This window comes from Amblyomma maculatum, chromosome 1, assembly GCF_055883805.1.
Source record: "Amblyomma maculatum isolate TAMU_Amacu chromosome 1, ASM5588380v1, whole genome shotgun sequence".
Lineage (NCBI taxonomy): Eukaryota > Metazoa > Arthropoda > Arachnida > Ixodida > Ixodidae > Amblyomma > Amblyomma maculatum.
The window spans coordinates 274,199,522-274,221,726 of NC_139344.1; the positions used below are offsets into that span (position 1 = coordinate 274,199,522).

At 42.0% G+C, this 22,205-nt stretch overlaps 1 protein-coding gene across 7 annotated transcripts in view; it reads left to right on the top strand.

Moving 5' to 3' along the window:
* The first annotated feature begins 1,569 nt into the window (after positions 1-1,569).
* The window catches only part of metro (membrane palmitoylated protein 7-like protein metro), a 44,751-nt gene continuing 24,115 nt past the window's right edge, over positions 1,570-22,205 (top strand). For 2 of the 7 annotated variants that reach the window (XM_084591320.1, XM_084591321.1), the window contains exons 1-9: positions 1,570-1,696; positions 2,165-2,221; positions 3,235-3,305; positions 6,503-6,621; positions 11,424-11,501; positions 11,585-11,662; positions 13,710-13,841; positions 17,420-17,501; positions 19,799-19,885. In XM_084591320.1, coding sequence (XP_084447446.1) covers positions 3,263-3,305; positions 6,503-6,621; positions 11,424-11,501; positions 11,585-11,662; positions 13,710-13,841; positions 17,420-17,501; positions 19,799-19,885 — 619 coding nt within the window. In that variant the 5' untranslated portion in view covers positions 1,570-1,696; positions 2,165-2,221; positions 3,235-3,262. Of the gene's footprint in view, positions 1,697-1,764; positions 1,830-1,923; positions 2,085-2,164; positions 2,222-3,234; positions 3,306-6,502; positions 6,622-11,423; positions 11,502-11,584; positions 11,663-13,709; positions 13,842-17,419; positions 17,502-19,798; positions 19,886-22,205 lie in introns of those variants that run through there. The other 5 variants (XM_084591318.1, XM_084591319.1, XM_084591317.1 and 2 more) reach the window with 4 other exon arrangements.

Below are 22,205 nucleotides of genomic sequence, written 5' to 3' on the forward strand. Positions count from 1 at the left end.
ATTATGGATGTCAAGTTTCTGATACCTCTAAATGTAATTACAATTACTACGTTTAATTTGCATCGCCACAAAGGGCCTAAATTAATTCAGTATGGAGATGATGACACCTTAGCAAAGGCATCTGAAAGGTATGTGGTCCAGCTATTGACCTTTTTTTGACCTGTTCATACATTGCAGCATCTAGGTTTCATATATTATAATGCACAAGTTTCCTATGTCAGTGCTTACTTCTGTTCAAATGCTTTCCAACTTTTGTTTCCTCTGAAGTTTTGCTATCGTACAAGTTTATAGTTCCTTTCTTTTTATGTTGTTGTGTGCTGCTGCAAATTTTTCTTTTCTCTAGGCCTGTTATGGCATCCTCCCTTTTGTGCCTTATTGTGCTGAGCCTGAAACAATTGATCATTTATTAATTTCTTACGTTGGGGGGGGGGGGCACTTTTCTTCAAGTAGGAGGCTGCTTAGAAGTTAGTTCAAATAATTGTTTGTGCTTGTCTTCTTCTGTTTCTTGATGCTTCACTTGGACACTGAATGAAAATGTATGCTGTCATCCAAAATTTTATTAGGAACATATCTTCTCATTGCTCGAATTTGTTAGGGCAATCAGCCACTGTTAATCACTGTCTTTATAACCTGAATTCAATGGTTAGTTTGTTTCTGCATTTGTTTGATTGTCTGCTCGATTATTTATTGATATTGTACTGTATGATTACCTTACATTTTTTTTTTCCTTTTGTCATTTCTTAAAATATGCACTCCCCCACCCCACTCTTGCTATAGCTCCAGATGGAGCGGCAGTATGTACAAATAAAATAAAAATAAAAATGATTGATTACTCTCAAATTTGAGCATATAAAGCCGGTTTCTGACATTCAACCGTCTCTTTCCCATAAATTCAATTTGATTCTTTATTTTCTGTCATAACTTTTTCTGCATCCAATATTAAAGAAAAAAGTCTGAAATTCACTATCTGTGCACTAATCTCAGCTCTTTTGGGTATGCACCATTGCGTTTTGACGGCAACCGCAACAACATTCCCCCCTTGCATGCATTACTCGCTATATTTTTCTCAACGTTTCTTTCAAAACCATGTATCTTTCAAATTCATTACACCCTAACCTTCGCAAGTTTCGTCTGCACCAAATCCTGGCCGATCCACCGTCGTGGTTATGTGCGTGCCATTCCTAACAAAGTGAATAACTACTAGCAATATTTTTTTTTATTAGGAAATCATCGCCGTAGCCTTGGCCAATCGCCCCCAATAGGCATGGGCGATTTCCCAACTGAGGACGTGCAACATCAGCGTACTGGTCATCGATCCACATGCGCATGAAAAGTTTCAAACTTCGCGCGCTCCTCAAAGATTGCTGTACCACCTCGCGGAAGGCTTTGAAACTAGCGTCACTCTGCGACTCTGTTCGTGAAATCGTGGTCCATCCGTCCAACTTCTCTGTTGCTTTGTTTAGCAGCAATTCTGCATTTTCTTTCAATAAATACATCTATCTATCTCTATTGTTTAACAGCAGCTCCGTGGCGCGACGCAGCCAAACGGCCAAACTTACGGCCAATGCAGCTTCCTTCTCGCCAGTTGCACATCCCCCTCCCCCAACCCTGTTTTGCAGCGCCCGTGACCAAAGCAACCAAAGTGGCCAAAGCAGGCCAAACGCAATGATTCTGTCATCGTTAGGAAAAAGCACGGGTGAGGTAGCAGTGTGATGATGCACCTGTAGTTTTCTGCTGCTCTCCTAGCGCTCTGTCAAATGCCGACTAGAGACGCTACTCATCGTAAATACTTTGTGGGGCCGTGGCTCTGCGCATTACGCTAGTGAGCCGTGTGTGCTGCCTTCTGCATCGTTGCGCAGTAGTGTCGCCGTGTCGCTCAATCTCCTGATGACTATAGAATCTGTTTTGTTTTCTGTTTAAATAGAAAACTTCCTGTAAAGGCAGTCGGAGCCACTTGGGGGCCAGCTGCAGCTAAACCTTTCACGCTCATTCAGTGTAATGTGAGCAATGCCGAGCATTACGGTGTGCTGCACCACATCCTAATGCAGCTTAGAGGCAGAGCCGCAGAGCGTCAGGGAACGGAGGTGGTTTTGAAAGGGACACGCGCGTTGCATGACATTAAGCACGCCTGACTGCGCCGCGCTTCATGCGTATTTCTTTGCAGTGACGTGACGCGATGACGCCCACTTGCATCTAGTTGCTCCCGTGAGATCTCTTTAAGGTGAGGTATTTTGACAGTTGCTGAACTTCCATTGCTTAAACTCGGACTTGGTTATTTTCTGTTATAACTAGAAGCAGTCAATTCATCGTTATGGTCGTTGTCGCCTTTGCTTCGCGGTTTCTCCTAATGACTGCAGTTAACCAATATCGTATCAATTATTTACAAAGTAGAAAAGATTGAAACCCGAAGGAGTGATGAATGCAAGGCAACAGTGAGGCGATAAATCCAGTGAACAAGCCAAGGTGCGCCGTTTTGTGTGTCTCGTGCTTGCAGTTTTGGCTGTCTAGAATAAAATCAGCGTTTTATTGCTGTCAGTGCGAGCAGTAGCTTTAGTGTGTGTGCGCGTAGTGCACGTGTGTGATACTAACGAATTTCGTGACGCCTCTGGTTGACTAGGCACCTTGCTTTCACTGCTGATTCGCAGACAGTTCACCTGGGTGTCGAAATGGGCTTTATCAAGGCATTTAAAATACCTTCTAATATTAGCACTTTGTTCTTATGGTTGGGCAGGAGCATCCGGACATACAAGGGGTGCTAAAAGGCCATTCTGCCTGTGCCGCAGAGGCTTTCATAGCAGCCTGAACAATCCATAAGTGCACGCCTCAGACAGTAGTCCCTATGGTGGTGCCATTGCAGGTGGCATTCGACAAATTTAGTTTTGGGAAGATGCCAGTGGGGTGCATACTCGCTGGGTGCGTCCATTTGCTCCTGTGGTTGGCCTCATCCTCTGGTGTTGTGTGTGCCAGATTTGAGCGTGCTAATGTTTTTGCCTCTTGGGTCCTCCAAAGATGCACCCGTGGCGCTCGCGCTTTTGCTGTTTGTGCTGCACCAGGTTTGCATTTGCTGCTTTTAAAGCTACTTTTTGGTACTACTTGATTTGTTGCGGAAGGATTATGCTGCTGTAGCAGCAGAAGCATCTTATATCACAAGAACACTGTTGCTTGCTTTTTCTAGATTGTTTGAAACTTTGGAGTCTCGTTGTGGTTATAGTATCTGTGCTCAATTTTTTTCAGTAAGGATGATTTGCTGCCATCCAAGGGAATGGCTGTAGGAGGCAAACACAATGGAACTCATAACGACCAAGGTATGTTTGTTGCATGCTCATTGGTGCAACACTACAAGAGTGGATGACCGTTGTCAGATGTTTTTAAGTGTGTGCTGTTTTTTATTCTGTATCATGCTGTCTTGTGCAGAAGTAGCAAATAATGTTTACTCAATTAAACCACGTTAGTGGAAGTCCGCTTGATTGCTGCAGCAGATGGAAAATGTGCCACCCCACTGTGGTGGCTTGGTGGTTAGGACGCTCATCTGCTGATCCCGAGGATGCAAGTGCAATCTTTGCTTCGGCGGCCGACCCCAAGTGGTATTTATTATGGCACCCTCATAGTTGTCGCATTGAGATGTTAAAACCTTCAAACCAAACTAAAAAGTTCTGCAGTATATAGGGCTCATAATTGGTAGTATTTGTTTTAACATGGCAAAGTCTACTTGCTGATGAGGTGTGTTTTGAATTACGGCACAGAAAATGGGACTAAAGATGAAGTGACGAGATTAAAGCTTTTTTTTTGCTTAGCATCTCCGTACTACTTCTAGATTTTTTTTTTTTTTTTGGTCTGTTCACTAATGTAGCAATTGTTCATCGAAGGAACTTCGTTGCCTTTTGCTGCACAGTATATGCACAGCAGTGGCATAAGTTCTAATTGAGCAGCTGCCTCCATGGTTAGGATCGAATCCTGTCTTTTGTTGACACATATTGATGGAAGCTTACTTTAAAAATTCCATGTGCTATGCAGTGTCATCTCACAACCCCAGGTAGTCAGAATTAGTTTGGATCTCCCCCCACTCCCCCCCCTTAGGACATTAAACCCACTTACATACTTATCATGCTATGCTTTACAATCTAGTTTTAGATGTCTCATGTGTCATGCTTTTTTAGTACTATGATCAATTCTTTGAAATGGGTTTGAATGAATGAGTGTGACATTTCATCTTTCTTATTTATGATGGAGTTTGATGGCTTGCTTTCATAAAATGCCAATTTTTGTATTTTTTGCATTGCTGCTTTGGTGAGAGAATTTAGGCTTTGATGAGATGACTGCTTTCAGCCATCTTGAATTCTTGATAGGCCTTCAGCCACATGGTATTTTACTAAATGTGCTAAGGGGGGACTTAGAAGCATCATTAAATTTGTTATGGATTTATTTGATATGCTGCATATCCTTGACAGTTTGGCTTAACCTTTGTAACATATTATAGTAAAACACCCCAGATGCACTGAGTGTAACAAGTGTCACTGCTAGATTTTTTTTTTTTTTTAATATTGGTATTGCTGCACATGTTTTTTAAAAGTGAACCTTGGGACATTTGAATGTTTAATAAAGCTCATTTTTTTTTTATATTGTTGCAGCCTTTATTAAAATAGATAGCACATCAATAGGTGCATGGAGTGAAGGCTTCCTGCCTTTTTTTTTAAATTGCTATTTAGGGAGTACAGGTTTTCATTATATATATAAAATAACCCTCCATGTATTGTTCTTTATGTCCAAGGTTTAAACTTATCTCCGCCTGTCACATTCTGACAGAGGTGAAATGCTAAAGTGTTTCTTCATTGAAATTCTCAGACATGTTGGGTATAAAAACTAATCCAGAACTTTCTTTCAAGGCACATTTCATAACTACAATTTGTTAATTACTAGTTTTGAGCAAAATAGACCTTTCTGGACATGCTTACTTTAACGATTTAGGGGGACATTTCCTAATTGTGATCAGGATGACTTTGTGAGGCTGCTGAATTTTGCAGCTTATGTGTAATATTAATCAGCATGATTGACTGCATGTATGCACCATATTTGGCCAGGTTTTGAAACTGGATAAATTACCATACTTGAAAGCAGTTTGCTTAGGGAGTGGGCAGTAGTATGTAATTTAGAAGGTATTCCGTGAGTTGAAATCCGATAGGTGGGATCAAAAGGGGATGTTCACGTCATATCCTTTGCACTGTGCTGTACAGTTTTAGCTGCTAGAGAGCATTCATCATACATAAAAAGACTATGGAAACATGGCATGTAAATGATTATTTCTTTTGTATGAAATGCAGAAATAATTCTAATTTGGGCCTATTTGTTGGAAAAGAGGAGTCCTGACACTTTCCTTGGTAGCATCGTGTGCACCACGTGGACACACTGGTTTATTGCATAATATGCCTGTAGTGAGGCACTGCATGACTGAGGGTGAAGGACAAATGATTAAGAACCCACATTTTTTAACCATGCACTAACACAAAGGAAAGTGACGCCGAAGAAGTAGACAGGAGATCACCTGTTTGTAATTTTTCTGTCTACTCCTTCTATGTCTGTCTCTTTTGCTGCTGGTGCATTGTTCTAAATTTGCACCGCCCAATAGCTAGTCTTTCTGCTTCAATGAGAACCAGGGTGGTGACTTCAGGCAGGTGCTTGTTGTGTGGCAAAACCTGCTGTGTGCACTCATATAAAGCATATACTGCATGAAAACGAGTGTGCAACTACAAATTTAGCAAGCTCACCACTCAGTGCATAGATAAAGCAGACCCTATGTAGGAGCTTACACTCAAGGTCTGGTGACACACCAGCCAGCTTTGCAGTCATGCTTGCTCCTGTAATGTTACGCATGTGACAATTTCCTCTATTTGTAGACCTTGTTGTGTTGCGCTTCTTTTCACCCATGGGCATATTGATGTGTTGAATGAACTAAACTTTGCTCACACAAACCTCAATGGGTTATAAGCTCTGCACATGTAGACAGTTTTGAATATAAGCACAATTAAAACAGGAAATGACATGCAACAAAATAACCAAAACCCAAGAATAGCCGAAAACAATTCCAGTTGTTCATTTTGATTCATTACTATTCATAACCCCCCATTTCACCCTGAAACCCTGGACAGAATTTGCTTGGAACCATTTTAATTTCTTCTACAGGGGGTGCTGCTATTGACAAAAAAAGGGACGCCCACACATAGACTTCATGATGAAAGAAACACAGAAAGGGTGCATTAGCATTTGTACTGTTGAAAAGGGCAATGGCACAAACAAAACAAGTAGCATTGGTAAAGCCGAAAATCTAAACAAATTGGAAATGTCGTAAATAGCAGTCTGAATTAAGAAATCTTCTCTGAGAAGGTTAGACCTTCCTGTTCACATATTGTTTGCCATATGCTGCCTGGTTTATCCAGAAAGTGTACACTGGAAGTTGCTTTTGGTAGATTAAAGGCAGTACTGTCACATTTTTGTTTTCTCTTCACAGCCCTGCAGAGGCTTCTGGCTTCGTTGGAGCAGGTGTGCCAGAAAGCTCATAGTGGTGACGACGACCGTGCCTTCCTTGCTGCTCTGCTCCAAAACAAAGCCCTCCAAGCATTGGTTCATGTACGTCCTATGTTGAGCCTTGTAGTATTAGCTGGAATGAAGTGGCAGCAATCCTGAACATCACAGCAATGGAATTACTCTCAAAGCACTTAGTAGTGTGCTGTCTGCCGGGAAACAGACTGCGCCAGGTTCCTAGAAAAACCATTATGAAATGCTGGCTTATCTGCTTGAGCCTGCTGTGCAAGTACTTCTGAAAATTTTCAACAAAATATTAAGACTATGAAAAATAGCCGAGGCATGAAAAAAAGCCCGTTCTGAAACCTGGAAAACCACCATTCTCCTAGCAGTTATAGACCCATAAACCTTACGAGGTGTCCGGCTTAATTTTTTGGAAGTTTTCTGATTAATATTTGTATTTAAATCCCATGTATTTCTTAACATTTATCAATGTGGTTTTAAAAAAGCATTCTTAACAACGGACCATCACCTTGAAATCAAGTCTTCTTGAAAACACTGTTCGAGGAGCATTTATACACAAACAACACCTTGCTGTCTTTATCACCCTAGAAAGGGCATATGACACAACTTGGAGGTTCGGAACCCTGTGGCAGTATACTGAATTGTTTGAGTGGATCTTTGTCGGACCACTCATTTCAAGAGTGTGTGGATGTGGAACACTTTCAAGGCACCTCCAAGAAAATGGTGTACCGGAAGGCTGTATATTAAGTACTGCTGTCTTCATAGTCTTCATAGGCAGAATGAATTCTGTAGAGAAAAGAATCCCTAAATCCATAATGCACTCAGTCTGTGCTGACAACCTCCAGGTTGCTTGCACGTCTTTTAATGTATTGGCATGCAAAAGATCAATTCAGGTTATGGTGAATAAGCTACCAACTTGGCCAGATAAAAATGTATTCAGATTCTCAACACAGAGATCAGTGGCTGTTCTTTTCTAACTTAGACAAGGCCTGCAAACTCATCCTACCTTCTATTTTAATTTTTTATTTGTTCGGTTCCTCAAAGGTCTTCATTGAGATGTTACATGAGGGAGTGGGCGTTGCATAGGCAAACAACTGTAATGAAAATCGCAATGAAGTGTTTTAGATGAATCACCTGAATGCTTTGGGGTCTGTGATTGTGGAGACTTTGGTGGGCGGGCCATTCCAGCCTTTGGCTGTGCATAGGAAAAATGACTTCTGAGAAATGGCAGTGCACTACAAATAAAACACTAACACAAATTTTTAGGCATAATTTTTGGCAGAAAACTCAGTCCTGTCTCACATGAACACCCTCAAAAAGAAAGCAGCAGTATCCTTGAACATGCTCAGAGTACTGTCAACACTACTCTTAAGTATCTAAACAGCAAAAAGAAAAGCTTCCTAGAACAGCTAAAGGGCTGAAAACCTCACGAGCATGGGAAATATATACCATTGACAAAGCGTTTCAATCACTTGCTGCCAAAACCAAGCACACTTTCTATTCCATAATGTTGCCCAGCAAACCCAGCATCAGTCCTAGGCATACCATTTCATGCCAGCAGCATTGTGAAACTAATATAGATCCACTGAAAGTGTCATAGCCAGCGTTGGTGGTATCAGCTCTAAATTACTGAGAAATGTGAAAAACATTACAAGCGTTATCCTTGCACACATATTTCAGCAGCCAATTACCATCCACAGTGATTCCACAGGACTAGAAGGTAAACAAGGTAACTTCAGTACCAAAACAAGGTTCCCTCTCTATGAAATACAGTCGAACCCGGATATATCGAACCCGGATATATCGAATTTTGGTTATATCGAACTCACGGAATATCCCCCTGAAAATCCCATGTAAAAGTATAGGAAAGCCGCGTCATATATCGAACTCAATTTCACCGGTCGTTCGATATATCGAACTCCGCACCACGCACTGGAAAGTGCGCCTTCCCCAAAGACGATCGCATCACCCTCGGCCGTTTGCCGCGTGACGTTTTCAAGCCACGCGTGGAAGGAATGAGAGGGGACAGTTCGGTTAGGGCAGCGCCGCGCACTGCACTATCCCCAAAGGCGCGCGCATCTGCGGTTATCATTTCCCGCGCGCCAGCACGTGATGTTTGCTAGCCATGTGCGTTAATGAACCAGAGAGAACCGGTGAGAATGAGAGGGGAAAACGTGATAGAGCGAAGATAAGGGTGTGCCCATTCTTTTGCCGAGCTATCTCTCTCCTTCCTCTTTCGCGGCCTTCGTTCGCAGTAGCACGCGCTACGCATGCGCCAAGCCAGCTCAGCCCGTTTTCAGACAGAACGTCGGACGCTTTCTCCAGCGTGTGTTGTGAACCCTCTGCGCGCAGCGCGCGGCTGACGTGGCTATGGCGCCTGCGGAAGTTCAGAAGCGGCAGATCTTTTTTTTTTTTTTTTTTTTTTTTTTTTTCTGCGAGAGTCGTTTGTTCTTATCGTTGTGCTGTACGCGCGGCGTAGCGTAAGATATGGCGTTGCGAAGCGGCCTTTTTTTTTTTTTTTTTTTTTTCGGAAGGCGTTTATTTTTGCATGTATGAATCAACGAAAGCACGCGGTCAGCTACGATCATGACACCGGCTTTTAGCACTTTTCGCTTCAAACAGCATTTGCAGCTACTTTATCACGCTCTCCAATGATTGTGTGGCAGTAGACTACGCCCTCCCCAAGCGCGGCGTCAAAAATCTAACCAGGCTTGTGCTATCAAGCCATCACGGGCAGTCTGCCAAGTTCGCTCCCCGCCGCAGCAGGAGCTATCAAAAGATAAACACCCCGCGACGTTATCGCTGCGCAGCATCTTGGCACGCTGCCAAGAAATGAGCTGTGGATGAGACGACCGAAACGGGGTGCGACATGCAAGCAATAACGCTGGCGATTTCTGCCGCGGCGACACAGAAACCTTGTTTTGAGCTGCCGCGGTGGCTGGGCTTGTACGGCGCAGTTCCAACAAGTTGGAAATTTTTTGCTCTGTGGCTGCCGCTCGTCGCTGAGATCGCTTAACGCTTGCATGTGAGCGAGCTGTCCCTAGCGCTTTCTTTTTTTCAAATTCTCGAGTGCAAAAGTGGCGGGTGGGTTCATTATGCGAGTGAGTTGATTACGCGACAAATACAGTATCGTTTTTTCACATCGTAAGTGCCGTCCCAAGGCGATTTCTGTATATCGAATTATTGATATATCGAACTATTTCGCGATCCCCTTCGAGTTCGATATATCCGGGTTCGACTGTAATTATCGTCCCATATCACTTGCTAGCATTTGTTCACAACTTATGGAGCACGTTTACTCACATAGTGTAAACTCTCTGATATCAGTAAATTTCTTTAATCCTAATCAGCATAGTTTCCAGAAAGGTATGTTATGTGACACACAACTTTCTCTATTCATAAGTGACATCAGTTCTAATTTAGACCTTAACATAGCAGTGGATGCATTATTTTTAGGTTTTGAAAACGCATTTGACAAAGTTCCCCACATGTGGCTACCCTATAAACTCTCAGGTTTAAATATAGATCCCCTCACTCTTATATGATACGATGCTTTCTTTCGACCCATCAAGAGTTTGTACCATATACTAATCAATACTGCTCTGCTCAACCCCGTTACATCTGTGTGTCACAAGGTACGGTACTTGGCTCTTTTTCTTATTGACATTAATGAACTGCCGGCTCTTACTACATGTAACGTTCGATTATTTGCCCATGACTGCACTATCTATCAGCCTTGTCTTGTAGTATAATTATGATATATTAATAATGTCAGTATTTCAGTAACGGTATAATATTACAGGGCGCAATCCACGAAATTTGCGAAGGAACTATATTCTGCTGTGCAGTGAGCTGATGCATTTCAGCTCTGTAGCTTTGGCTGCATAGGCAGAAAAAGTTGTCCGGGAGTATAATATTCCATCTCTTGTTTCACACTGTAAAATTGCCAGACTATGTCTCTCATAAAATTTATCACTCACCACTTTGAAGTTGTTATCGCACCAGCTCACCACATTTCTGAGTGCATTAATCATGACAAACCAGTGCCCACCATCTGCACATACTTCTGTGTATCTTAGTGCTTTCTTTCCCCAGGCAGCCAAGGACTGGAATTGCCTTGAAGCAGTTCAGCACACTAATGCAGTGCACTTTCAGCCTATATTGAAAAAATTATCAACATGCTGTAACAACCCACCCTTCATATAATACCCCGACTGGGGCATTTGAGCCATCAGTAAATAAACAAATGCAGGGGGTCTGATCTGGTTAGTGGCTCTGGTTATTTATTACTCACAGAATTTGAAGCACAGTCATTGAGACTGAATGTTAATGCGATGAATATGAGGTATCTAAACATCTTCCATGTACACGACACACCAGACAAGACACAAAAGTTAAGGTGTGCGGTCACTGTTTAAAGTTGCTGCAATTCTGCGGCGTATAATGGTCTGGCAGAGTCCTCAAAGGACACTGGATCTGCCGCATATTTCTGTCAACACTTGCAGGCGTATTTAAATGCATTTTCCCACTTGTGCCACAGAGCACCAGCTGCAGTGCCCCTCCAATGCCCCTAGATGTGCAAAGGTGCCCCTAGTGGCTGCTCCTGTCCTAATATCAAACTTTTGGCAAAGTTTCATGACGAATAAAAGTATTGGACTCTGGTGCTACGTTTAAAAAATGTTTTGTTTGAAATTGTTAATCTTAATGTGTTCAGTAATTGAGCATTTTTCGTTGCAGTAAGTCTCTGTGTGCACAGTTCCTTGTTTAAGTACAGTATATTGTGACATTACAGCTTGACTGTCATTGCATTTGTATTGTTAATTTTTTAATTAAACCTCCCATTGTTGAACTTATTATATGAGTGAACTGTGTCATCTCTACAGATACACTCAAAGATTGTCAGCTTCAGCAACCAAGGGATTGCTCCTTCAAGCTGCGATGCCTCACTCACTGCCGAAAAAGTAATTCTTGATGCATTTGCACGTCATGTTGTTTTCTCACTAAAGCATGGTACCCACATGATGCATGTCATTTATCTATTCAGGTGTTACATGCCCTCCAAAAATGCACGGAGCCAGATGCCAAGGAATTGAGCACCTTGATATCTTCCCCACATGTCAAGGTGTGGAAGGAGCTTCACCTTTGCTTTCTTTTGTTTACATGGCTTGTGTGCATTTACACTTGCTTAGGATATGTTTCAGTAGTTCGCATAAAGGAATTTTTGCGTAATCGACGCCAGCTTTTTGTTCAAGACATGTTTCAAATAATTGTGAACTGACCTTGTTTAAATTTAGATGTCTGTATGCACCATAAGCATAAGTAGTTGCTAGAAGATGCGTTGCCGCCACAATTGCAGCAGAAATAAAGTGCTCATTTGAAAAGTCATGTAGGAAGTTTGCATATACCTGCAGTGCACCTGATTCTTGTTTCAAGAATGGGCTTTTAAGTGGAACAATGTTTTTGTGGTGTAGGGAGACTGACTTGATATCTTAACAAAGAGTTCACAGAGAAGGTAATGCGGCAAGGTCATAGAACTCTTCATTGTGATGTTTTAAAGTTAATTAGGTTATTGTGTCCCCTTAGGGAAATGATGTCTACATTCAGGTATGCTCAGTGTCCCAGCTAAATGTAACCACGGTTTTAACAAAGACTATCCTAGCCCAACAAAATGAGCCGAGTGCTGTTGACAGTCGGGTGGCCTAGTCTACAACATTATTAGTGTGAAAGCACTAACCCGGAGGCTCAGAGCCTAGCAAAGTCATCGTTTCTATGTCCGCTTTGTGTAGGTGTCCACTGAGGAGGGAAGCAGATACTGCTCTTTACTTTCCCCAAAAACAAACCAGCTAAGGACTTCTAGTTTAGTTAATAGTTTATAGGGTTTAACATCCCAAAGCAATTCGGGCTATGAAAGCAGCCATAGTGAAGGGCTCCAGAAGTTTTGACTACCTGCATGAGGTTCTAACATGCACTAACATCGCACAGTACATGGGTTCCTTGCAGACTCCGCATAAATTGCAAATTGGTGCGTAGAAAAGGAAAGGTGCAGTATTTTTCACAACGTTCGTTTGGACACCTGAGTCATGCCGTATAGGAAGGGAAGAAGGTGGGCATGAAAAAGAGAGGTACCGTAATAGATGGCTATGGAATAATTTCCACCACCATAGGAACTTTTACATGCACTGACATTGCTGTACCAGGTTCTCAGTGCTAAGCTGCCAGGCAAAAAGTGTCTTAATCAGTTTAAACAACGTTAAAGCCCCGTCTAAATTTTTTTACTTCTTCAAACTTTAATACTTAGTAAGGAATCATGGTCTAACTTCTTAATTATTGGCTATACGAACAATTGCCTATAGAGAAGTTGCAGATAGTCTTAAATAACAGCTGACTGAAATGTTTGCACCCAGTACCATTTACGTAGGGTGGCTTTTTTACCAGTCTTAATTGATAACTCCCTAAGTAGAAAGAAGCTTTCACGTAACAGTAGTACTACTTCAGCATCTCAAGACATGCGCCAGTAGGCAAAATCTGATTTTCTCTTTAGCACTTTCGGCAATGAAGCTTTGTGTGTACACTGGGCGATAGAGATAAGCGAGTAGCTGATCCTTTGGTATCTTTCTTTGAAGGCCAGTAAATGGAGCTATGTAAATCGTACCTTGATGCAGACATCACAGCTAGCTGTTTTTCACGATGGTCAACAACTTTTCAGTTGATGCTTTGTTCCTCCAACTTGTAAATTAGGTGCCTGTAAGTTAGCTAGTTATTTTTTTACTAATGAAATAATTTTGGCAAACAAAAAATACTGTAGGCTAGGTCAGGTCACTCTCAACAGCTCCCAGTGGTTTTTGCTGGGCTTGAATGCTGTTTTTAATTCTGGTTACATTTAACTAGCACACCTGGTACTATATAGTATTGTTGCTTGTTGAAACTGAGCTAGTTATGATTGCCTATTTTGTTTCATTCAGTAGTGAAGCTGCCATCATGGCTCTATGTAAAAAGAGCAGGGCTAAAGCAGCACTTTTTGCTTGCTTTTAAATTTTGCTTTTCTGTGTTCTGTTTAGTAGATGTCTGTATGCACCCGCATAAGTATTTGCTAGAAGATGCGTTGCCACCGCAATTGCAGCATCAATTGTACTGATCAATTGTATCCATAATTGCTGTCTTTTCAACAGGCTTTGCTTGAGGCCCATGATATTATAGCAAAAAAGGAATTTCTGCCATCACTCACCGAGGCAATTTATGAGGCTGAAGAGGATGAGGAGACCATTAAGATAGTCCAGCTTGTAAAAAGCAACGAGCCACTGGTAGGCCTTCTGCATTTCTGGTCACATTGTGCACAGTAAATGCACGTACAGATGCATGACCCCCCCACCCCCACTTTCCACTCGGAACATGCACACGCACTGTATTACATAGTTTTGGCTCTGTTTTATAAACCATTCTTCATGCGCTCTCGGATAATTTATTTTAATGTAGTCTATCAACAAACAGTAATTCAAGGGGCATTTTTTCTACATGCTTTATTTCTTGAACCGGCTACCATCGACTGCAGTGTGATATAAAAAAATGTATGCCTCTACATACAATTTTGATGTATAGGCCTGCTAAGTACAGTATGGAAATTCTGCAGGTGGTCATTCCAGTCACTGTTGCTTGTGACGATATCTGTGAAGATAGCACTAAAATTAGAGCTATGCTTTGTAGCAGGATACAGTGATGTTCTTGCTATGGCATGGAGACTAAGGGCAATGTACAATGATATGGTTGTACTTTCTGGAATCGTGGTCAACTCTCCATAGTTGCCACCTTCACAGACATGCTGTCATGCTGCAGTAATATTGCAGCAAGCATTGGAATTGTGCTTGGGCCATAGTGTAGCCAGCTTGCTGAGTGGAAGGTATGCTGGATGATTAACATGTTTTCATTATTTCTGAAAAAAAAAAAAAAAAAGAAAAAAGCTACAGTTGAAATTTTTATTCCTACCCTCTCTTGGACTAAAGGCCATGATGAAGCAAACATGCTACAATCCTGTTTATTAGTACTGTGCAGTTCATTTGTAATGATACCGTGTATAACACTGTATTAATTGTAACAACGGTTTTAGGGTCAACTTGCACATTTCAGTTATATAAAAATAGATTTTCAGGTATATCAGTAGACTATCCGCATACATAAAATACAACAGCCAGACTTGTGCGTTCTGAGTAGTTTTTTCTTACCGTGTTGAGTGTATGTAATTTGATTTGCAGTGAAAACCTAGGCTTGATGCTTTTAATCACTTTTTGGTGGGATTCCAAATGGAATCGATCGGACCTGGTGGGTGTGAAATGTGTGGTCAGTGGAGTGCAGTGAAAAGAAATTTTCCGCACTCAAAACCATTAATCAACGCCACTCTTTGTTGGCCTAGAGGTATGTGTTGCACTTTTTACATCAAAGTGCGCGGGTGATTTCCACGAGACTGCCTAAATATTTTTCTTTACACACTTTGCTCAGTAGGCCAATATTAAAATTAGTTTGTGAGAATGATATTTTGGAACACAAAAAATTGTGAACGTTGTGGCAGAGGCGACATTTTCACTCACTGCGCTTTGTCGCAACTTTTCAATGACCCATGAATCTAGATATACAGGCCATGATTAATGTATTTTGCGTGCTATAAGTAAAAAGGATAAGAAGTACATCAGGACTATTTTAAACGCTGTGAGGAAGCCTTAGCTTCCTTGTGAGAATGTCAAAAACGCCATAAGTCTGAAATGAGGCTATTTTGACTTGTCCTTTTTTTTTTTTCTCTGAGACTATGAGGGATATCTATTTCAAAATTGCAAAATAAGTAAGCAATGGAATGCTAGACAAGTGTACAACTGTGCTTTGTCAAATATAATAGACAAAAATACTGGCCCAAATATGGCATGTTTGAACATAGAAGTCTTTGAAAAATTGAAGAAAAAAAAGACACCATCCTAAATGTTTCCTAAAACTTTAGAAATTGTTTCTCGGAGCAAATGAAAGAGAATATGAAAGAACATACCGCATTGTTTTCAACTATGTTATCAAAGTTGAAACCTGTAGCTTCTAGGCCATTGTTACAACCATCTGAATGAAGGCACAAATGCAGCAAGCACACTGGCCACTGCTGAAAATGCTGCCCATATGCTGATGCCGAGGCCTTTACTGTGAAGAGATAGCGTACTTGATGGCATTATTATAAACCAACGCCAAGCTGTGATGTAGGCAGGATGAGGCAGCACCACTATCTGTGGGCATGGGTAACAGCTTGAAGTGCCACCAAACTTACTAATTCATATAACCAATCATTTTGAGTTAGATTTTTCGTTTTCCGTTGGACACTCGTGATGCGTGCTCCTGCTCCTCATCATCGCTCCCGTCAGCGGCAGAGTATACAAATATCTCACACTAGAAATTTGTCAAACATGATAGGCACCAATGTGAGAGCAAGGGTAAAGATTCGCATCTCTCGAGGCACTCTGGGAGCAAGCGGGCGGGGTGAAATAGCATTGCTGCAGTACGGCTCTGCAGCTGCTCCTATCGTTGAAGCTGTGTGGTCTTTTCTCCACTTATTGCGTACAACTGTGCACCCGCTGCCACTGATTATAGAAACTGGGAAGAGAAAAAAAATCTGGGGGCAGCATTGCATGGATTGCAGCAGCTGTGTCTGATGTCATACTGCAGCTTACACAAAAGCAAGCATGATCTCATGCCTAATGTATAATGTGGCGGTTTTTCAGTTATTTAGGTGTTGAAATGAATGTTGTTTTCCACTACCTGTCATTTCTGCAGTCCTTTCTACATTAACACAGATGATTGATTGGGAACTGTATGAGCTAGGGGTGGGCAAATACTAGTACCTTTTTGAAACCAGATCGAATAGGAATAATGTAGCTTTGCTTCCAAACAGAATGCAAATATTTTAGCCATTCCGTTCAATGCATACTAAACAAAGTTCAGTGCATATTGAGCGATGAAAAAATTGAATCGAATATTCTTATGAATATTCCGTACTTGTGCAAATATTTAATGAGGAATTGTATGACACAGTGAAGCACCAGCGGCGGCACCATTAGTTATGATTAATATGTAGCTCTAATGTCTGTTTGAGAGAAGCAACCTGAAGTCAGTATATTAATCCTTTCATCATCAAGTTAAATGCATATAAAAGTACCTTCTGCTGTTGATGATTGAAGAGAATGACTAGCGCCACCTATCTGCACGAGACTGGCTGGAGCCATGGCCTCCATCCTGCAGATATCAATCGTGGCATTATATGGAATGTGCTATGGTAGCCCCTGTCCTTGGAATTAAAAAGAAAAAAGTGGCGGGCCTTATTTGAACTTTGTGCCAGTTATCCAAGAACTATACTAAAACTTGAGAACCTATTTTATTCATATTGAACGCAAAGTGCGGACAAGATAGGACACGGACAAGTGCTCTTGTCTGTATCTTCCACGCTTTGTGCCCACTATGGATTACCAACTTGCCCAGACTCACACTTTACTTTTCTATTTATTTCATATAATTTTGAATCTGCGCTGTTTGACTCTGTTCGTACATGTCTAATGTGACAGGCATTTTTATTTCTGTGCAGATCTTACAACGATCATATTTTCACTCCTTTGCAATTGGACTGCACTGTAGTTTAGTGGCTGTGGATTAGAGTTGACAACCTCTTTGGAGTAAGCGGCTGAGCTTGAGTGAGGATGCAGAATTTCACGGTGGTGTTAGCCTCATAACCCTATCTTTGTGTGGTGGAGAAGCTTACTGAAGGTGTGCAGTTTTATAGCAACATGCATGTGAACTTAATTTTTCTCCACGCAGTGTTTATTTGTAACATGGTGTAACACGACTCCTTTTTTGGTCTGCTTAGGGTGCCACCATAAAGTACAATGAAATTGCTAAAGCAATCACTATTGCCAGGATCATGCATGGCGGAGCGGCTGACAGAAGCGGTGAGGATATGTGTAGAAAAAGCCACAGTATGTACGCCTACTGTGACTAAATTTACTGACTCTATTCTTTCTCTTAAATTTTGCCTTTTCTATATAGTATGTGTGCATTCAGAGGAAGTGTTTTGTGGTAACTTGCAGCAGCAAGCTGTTAGAACTGTAGGAAACCCTTTTTAAGCATTAAAGGGACATTAGGGACATACCAGCTTTGTTCTCAATGAAAATTTTTTCGATCTTTTTTGATATGCTAATATATTTGTCCTGAAACAGAAGCATAATGTAAATATTTTTTCCCCCTCACTTGATTAAAACTTGTGAAATTCATGCCAAAAAGAATGGCAGGACGGATAGCCACCATTATTAAGTAAATGGGGTTGTAGCCAGTCCTCGGGAACCTGCTGCAGCACACAGTTGTTGCAAAGTCGAGCAGTGATGGCGACATCTTTGTTTCATTTTACAGCGACAGCTGTTCAATGCCTGTTCCTGAGTTTCGCATTAGTGTAATACTCGGCGTAACTGGACGGTGGTTAACGTGGACTGAGGAAAGTATGGAGAGTGTGAGGGTGGTTGCCACGGGAGCCACCCGGAGAAGGGTATGGAAAGAGCTAGGAATGCATAATCAGAACCTGCATAATACATACCTTTTGGGAGGGAGAGGGTTTGGTAAGAGTGAGGAATGCGCAATCACATGGTGGCTGCCACAGGAACCATCTGAAGAGTTGGCTGCCATGGAAGGAGAAGGAAAACTAGAAAAATGTAGCGCAGTCAGTCTGTCGTCGGCTGCTGCGAAATGCACCATAGGGGAAGGTCTGTCACTGTTTGTCTATATTGGCTGACTGGAGAGAGGAGCCTTAGTCCAGAATAAGTATGTGTGGAAAATTAAAGATATTCAATAATTATATAATGTGCATGTCGCTTCCAAATTGTTTATCAGGATATATAGTGAAATGGAAATCCAACAGCTCTTGTTGGATCTCTCAAACTATGGTTCTGCAACTTATTTGGTCTTATTGTTTTTGGTGCTAATCGTCTCCTTGTGGTTATAAAATTGTACCCTATCGATACAGGCCAACTTCAGTAGGTCCTCAGTGTCCCTTTAAAACTATTATAATGCGTACCAATCAGGAATGAAGTAACATAGAAGGCACTTAAATTGATATAGCTCCTTTGCACTAGATTAACTTGACCAATGAAAAGCTATGGTTCTTCTTTCAGTTTTACAGGAAATGGTTCTGTTCAATAGCAGTTCTGTTTTTGACTGTTTGAGCAACCTTCAGAAATGGAAATCAGCAAAATCAGAGTCCTGATTGATTGGGAAATATTAGACAAAACTGTTAAAGTACTTATGGTGGCTGTAAAAGCAGCAGATGTGACCTATTTTATATCTTGGAATTACGTGCCCTCATGCTTGTGCAAGCCAGTAGGCCTATGCTCTTTCTCCCCAAGGGGTGTTCATCCCTGCATACTTCCAGGAAGTACTAGTAATATTTCTCGGCCAAAACTGGGCTTTTTCACAGGACCTTTTTATAGCCCTCAAATGTTTTTCTTTTTTCCATTTTGAGCCATACATGTTTATGTGCTTCTTATCTACATTGTAGTCTCATTGAGACCAAATTTAGCACGCATAGTCCTTAAAATCTGTAGGATGCACCTATCTTTTTTCTTGCAATCGATAATGTTTTAAGGAGGAAAATTTTCAATATATTCAGGCACCAACTACTGAAAACAATGCACCAGATATAGAACTTTTCATAATCCTGGGAGAAACCGGTTTGACTGGGCTGTGAAGCAAGCATGGAGGGAGAAACCCCAGCTTTTTCCTGTGTTATAAGCACAGCCCAGTTTCCATTGTGGCAGTGCCCTTTGGCCAATTTTGAAAAGGTCTATATAACTGTCTCAAAATGGTGCATGCTGAAGGAAGGACATTATATTGCTTATTTGCACTCTATTGAGCGCTAGGCACAAGAAAAACCATTTTTGCACTGTTCTGTCATGATTACTGCCATGTTCAGCAGCTGCACTAGCATGCACTGTTTTTCACCGATGCATGGCACTTGGAACAGATGGCATAGAGCTAGCTTAGAACTGAAAATAGATTTGGAGAAAGGAGATCAAGCTCTTTAATGTGGTACAATTTTCATTTACATAACTTTAATGTTAAAGGAAAGTTCTTGACCAGCATCTTCTTTGACCAGCATTTCAACAACTTTGCAGTTCGTTAGCATCATTTGAAAAAGCAAATCTTAGTTGTTGCTTTGTTTTTAGTGCTTATAATGAGAGGGTTAACCTTTGTTGCATAGGTCTAATCCATGTGGGAGATGAGGTACATGAAGTGAATGGAGTCAGCCTGAAAGGCAAAGCACCACATGATGTTGTCAACATTTTGGTAAGAACAGTTTTGTTATGAAGGATGGCACTGCTTGGCTGTGATCTGACATGTGCCTGGGTTATTTTTCTTTTCCATGCATGCTGTGTTCACCTTTCACAGGAGGTAGGTGTGCATGCCTCGTATCATTTATTTATCTTGTGCTTTTTTTTTTTTTTTTTTTGCCAGAAATGCATATACTATGCTTTCCTGTGTGTTGGCTCCTCCGTACTGAGTTGGATGCATTGCTACCTAAACAGTGTAGAGCACTAGTTGCAAGCAGTCTAAGTAACTGTAGTATTATTGCTGCAAAATACCGACCAAGAGCCCCCACCCATGCAAGCCCCCCCCCCCCCCCCCCCCCTCCCCCCTCTCAACTTCACTGCTAATTTCAAATTTCTACCCTGTACCGAAAAAGCCCCTGCCTTCCCCCTGTACCACGTTGCACCTCCCCGCTCCCTACTTTTGGCACGCACCTCACCCAGGTAACACTGCCAGCCCCATCCAGTCCCAGAATCTTATCTAGTCTGGAATCTCAGAAACATCACAAACAAAAATGGCTCCTGTGTGGCGATGCCCAAAGGCTGACGGCTGGCGTCGGATGATAACTGCAAGCGAGACGTATGATGCATGCGACCAGAGGAGCAGATGGCCGCTGCCTAAGCGGTAGTTGGCGCCGAAATTAAAGAAGACAATCGCTAATTGGTTTAACTAGCATGTCAAGAGAAAACTGTGGCGGCGAGCGCTGATCAGTTTGCATCAAGGGTAGCAGCATAGCGGGAACACACAGTGTAGCGGCTCGCCAACATCTCGGCACACACCTATAAGCCTGATAGGCCCGATCAGCGATAAAAAAATGAATTAAAATAATTTGCACTGTTCTCAATTTTTTTTTCTTGTGAAAAAATTTTGTTGTCGCTATCGTCAATTTCAATGCCGTACAGGGAAAGTGCCCTCCTTCATTTTTTCCGGTAATTTCGGTGCGGGAGAGGGGTGCGCTTGCTTGGTATTTTATGTTATATAGTTTCGGTTGGTCCCATTCACCCATCCACATTTTACTATTCTTGTACAGGGAGACCACATTGCCGTAAAATACCGTGTATAGTGCATATAATAATAGATGTAATTTCGGGACAGTGAAAAGTGGAAAAAAAGTTTTCATCCGCGTATAATGCAGGCGAAGAAAGATCAGCAAAGGTATTTATTTGCACTACATTTCGTGATTGCTCTGTGAGGTGTACGGGCTCTGTGCATTCGCGTCCAACGCTACCCACCGCTAGGTTTCGAATAGTGCCACGCACTTTCTGTGCCGATGGTGGTTCGCTCCCCTTCTCGCGCCGACACACTTGATCAGAGGATTTCATGCACAATGAGGAGGAGTGCAGCTCACATTTACTCTATCAGTCACGGAAGCCACATAGTCCTCCGGTTGTTATAAACCAGTAGGCTGCTTCCTGTTTGGACGCAGAACGGCAGCGTACGAGCTGCCGGTTAGCATGCACCGCACTGGTGCTTGTTCGCGTCTAGCACCATGCGTGGCATGTGAGCCCCAGAAGTGTTTTCAGGTTCAGTGTTTTCGCGATCGTCGTCGTCCAGTATATTGTCTACCAAAAGTCCCTTGCTGGAGAAAACTTTCCGTAGAAACCCTTTTTCGGTATCTAAACGCATTCGTTATCCCTCTTTTCTTGAAAGCACAACTCCGGGAATGCTAGTCAAGCATCCGTGATTCAGATGTAGGTCATGTGCAGCACGGATAGAGATGCTCGTGAGAGACCTGTGCGAAATGCCGAGTGCTGCTTTCGCCATTCCTACATCGTGCGAGGTGCGATCGACCTGGTTCCTGTCGCGTGTGCGTCGCAAGCACCGTGGTCATGCCGACGCAGAGTAGCGTGGTTGAAACAGACTATCACAGCAGTCAACCAACATCATCGCTAGATGGTGCCCACTCTGGCTGGAAGCCTGATGCTGATAGTGCTAAATAATGAGACTGTAACTGCGAATTCAGGCTTAAATTCGTTCAGATCTGCATATAGTATGAGGTGGAAATCTGACATCATAAAATTGGGGAAAAACCTCGTATTATACGCGGATTTTTGCGGTAGTTGAAGTCTGTGAAAGCAACCTTTTGTTGTACATATTTGAGATAAGCTTTAGGTACTGTCAACACCAAGTGCGATATAAAAGTTGCCATTTGTTTGAATTCTGCATGATTAGAAAAAAAACTTTTTGTCATCTTGAGCTCTAATTATAAGTATTGTCTTGAGGTGTTTGAGCTAGAATTATAGACAGTTGTCTGTGCTGTCACCAAGTGCAATCTTTCAAACTGTGACTTGGCCATCTTA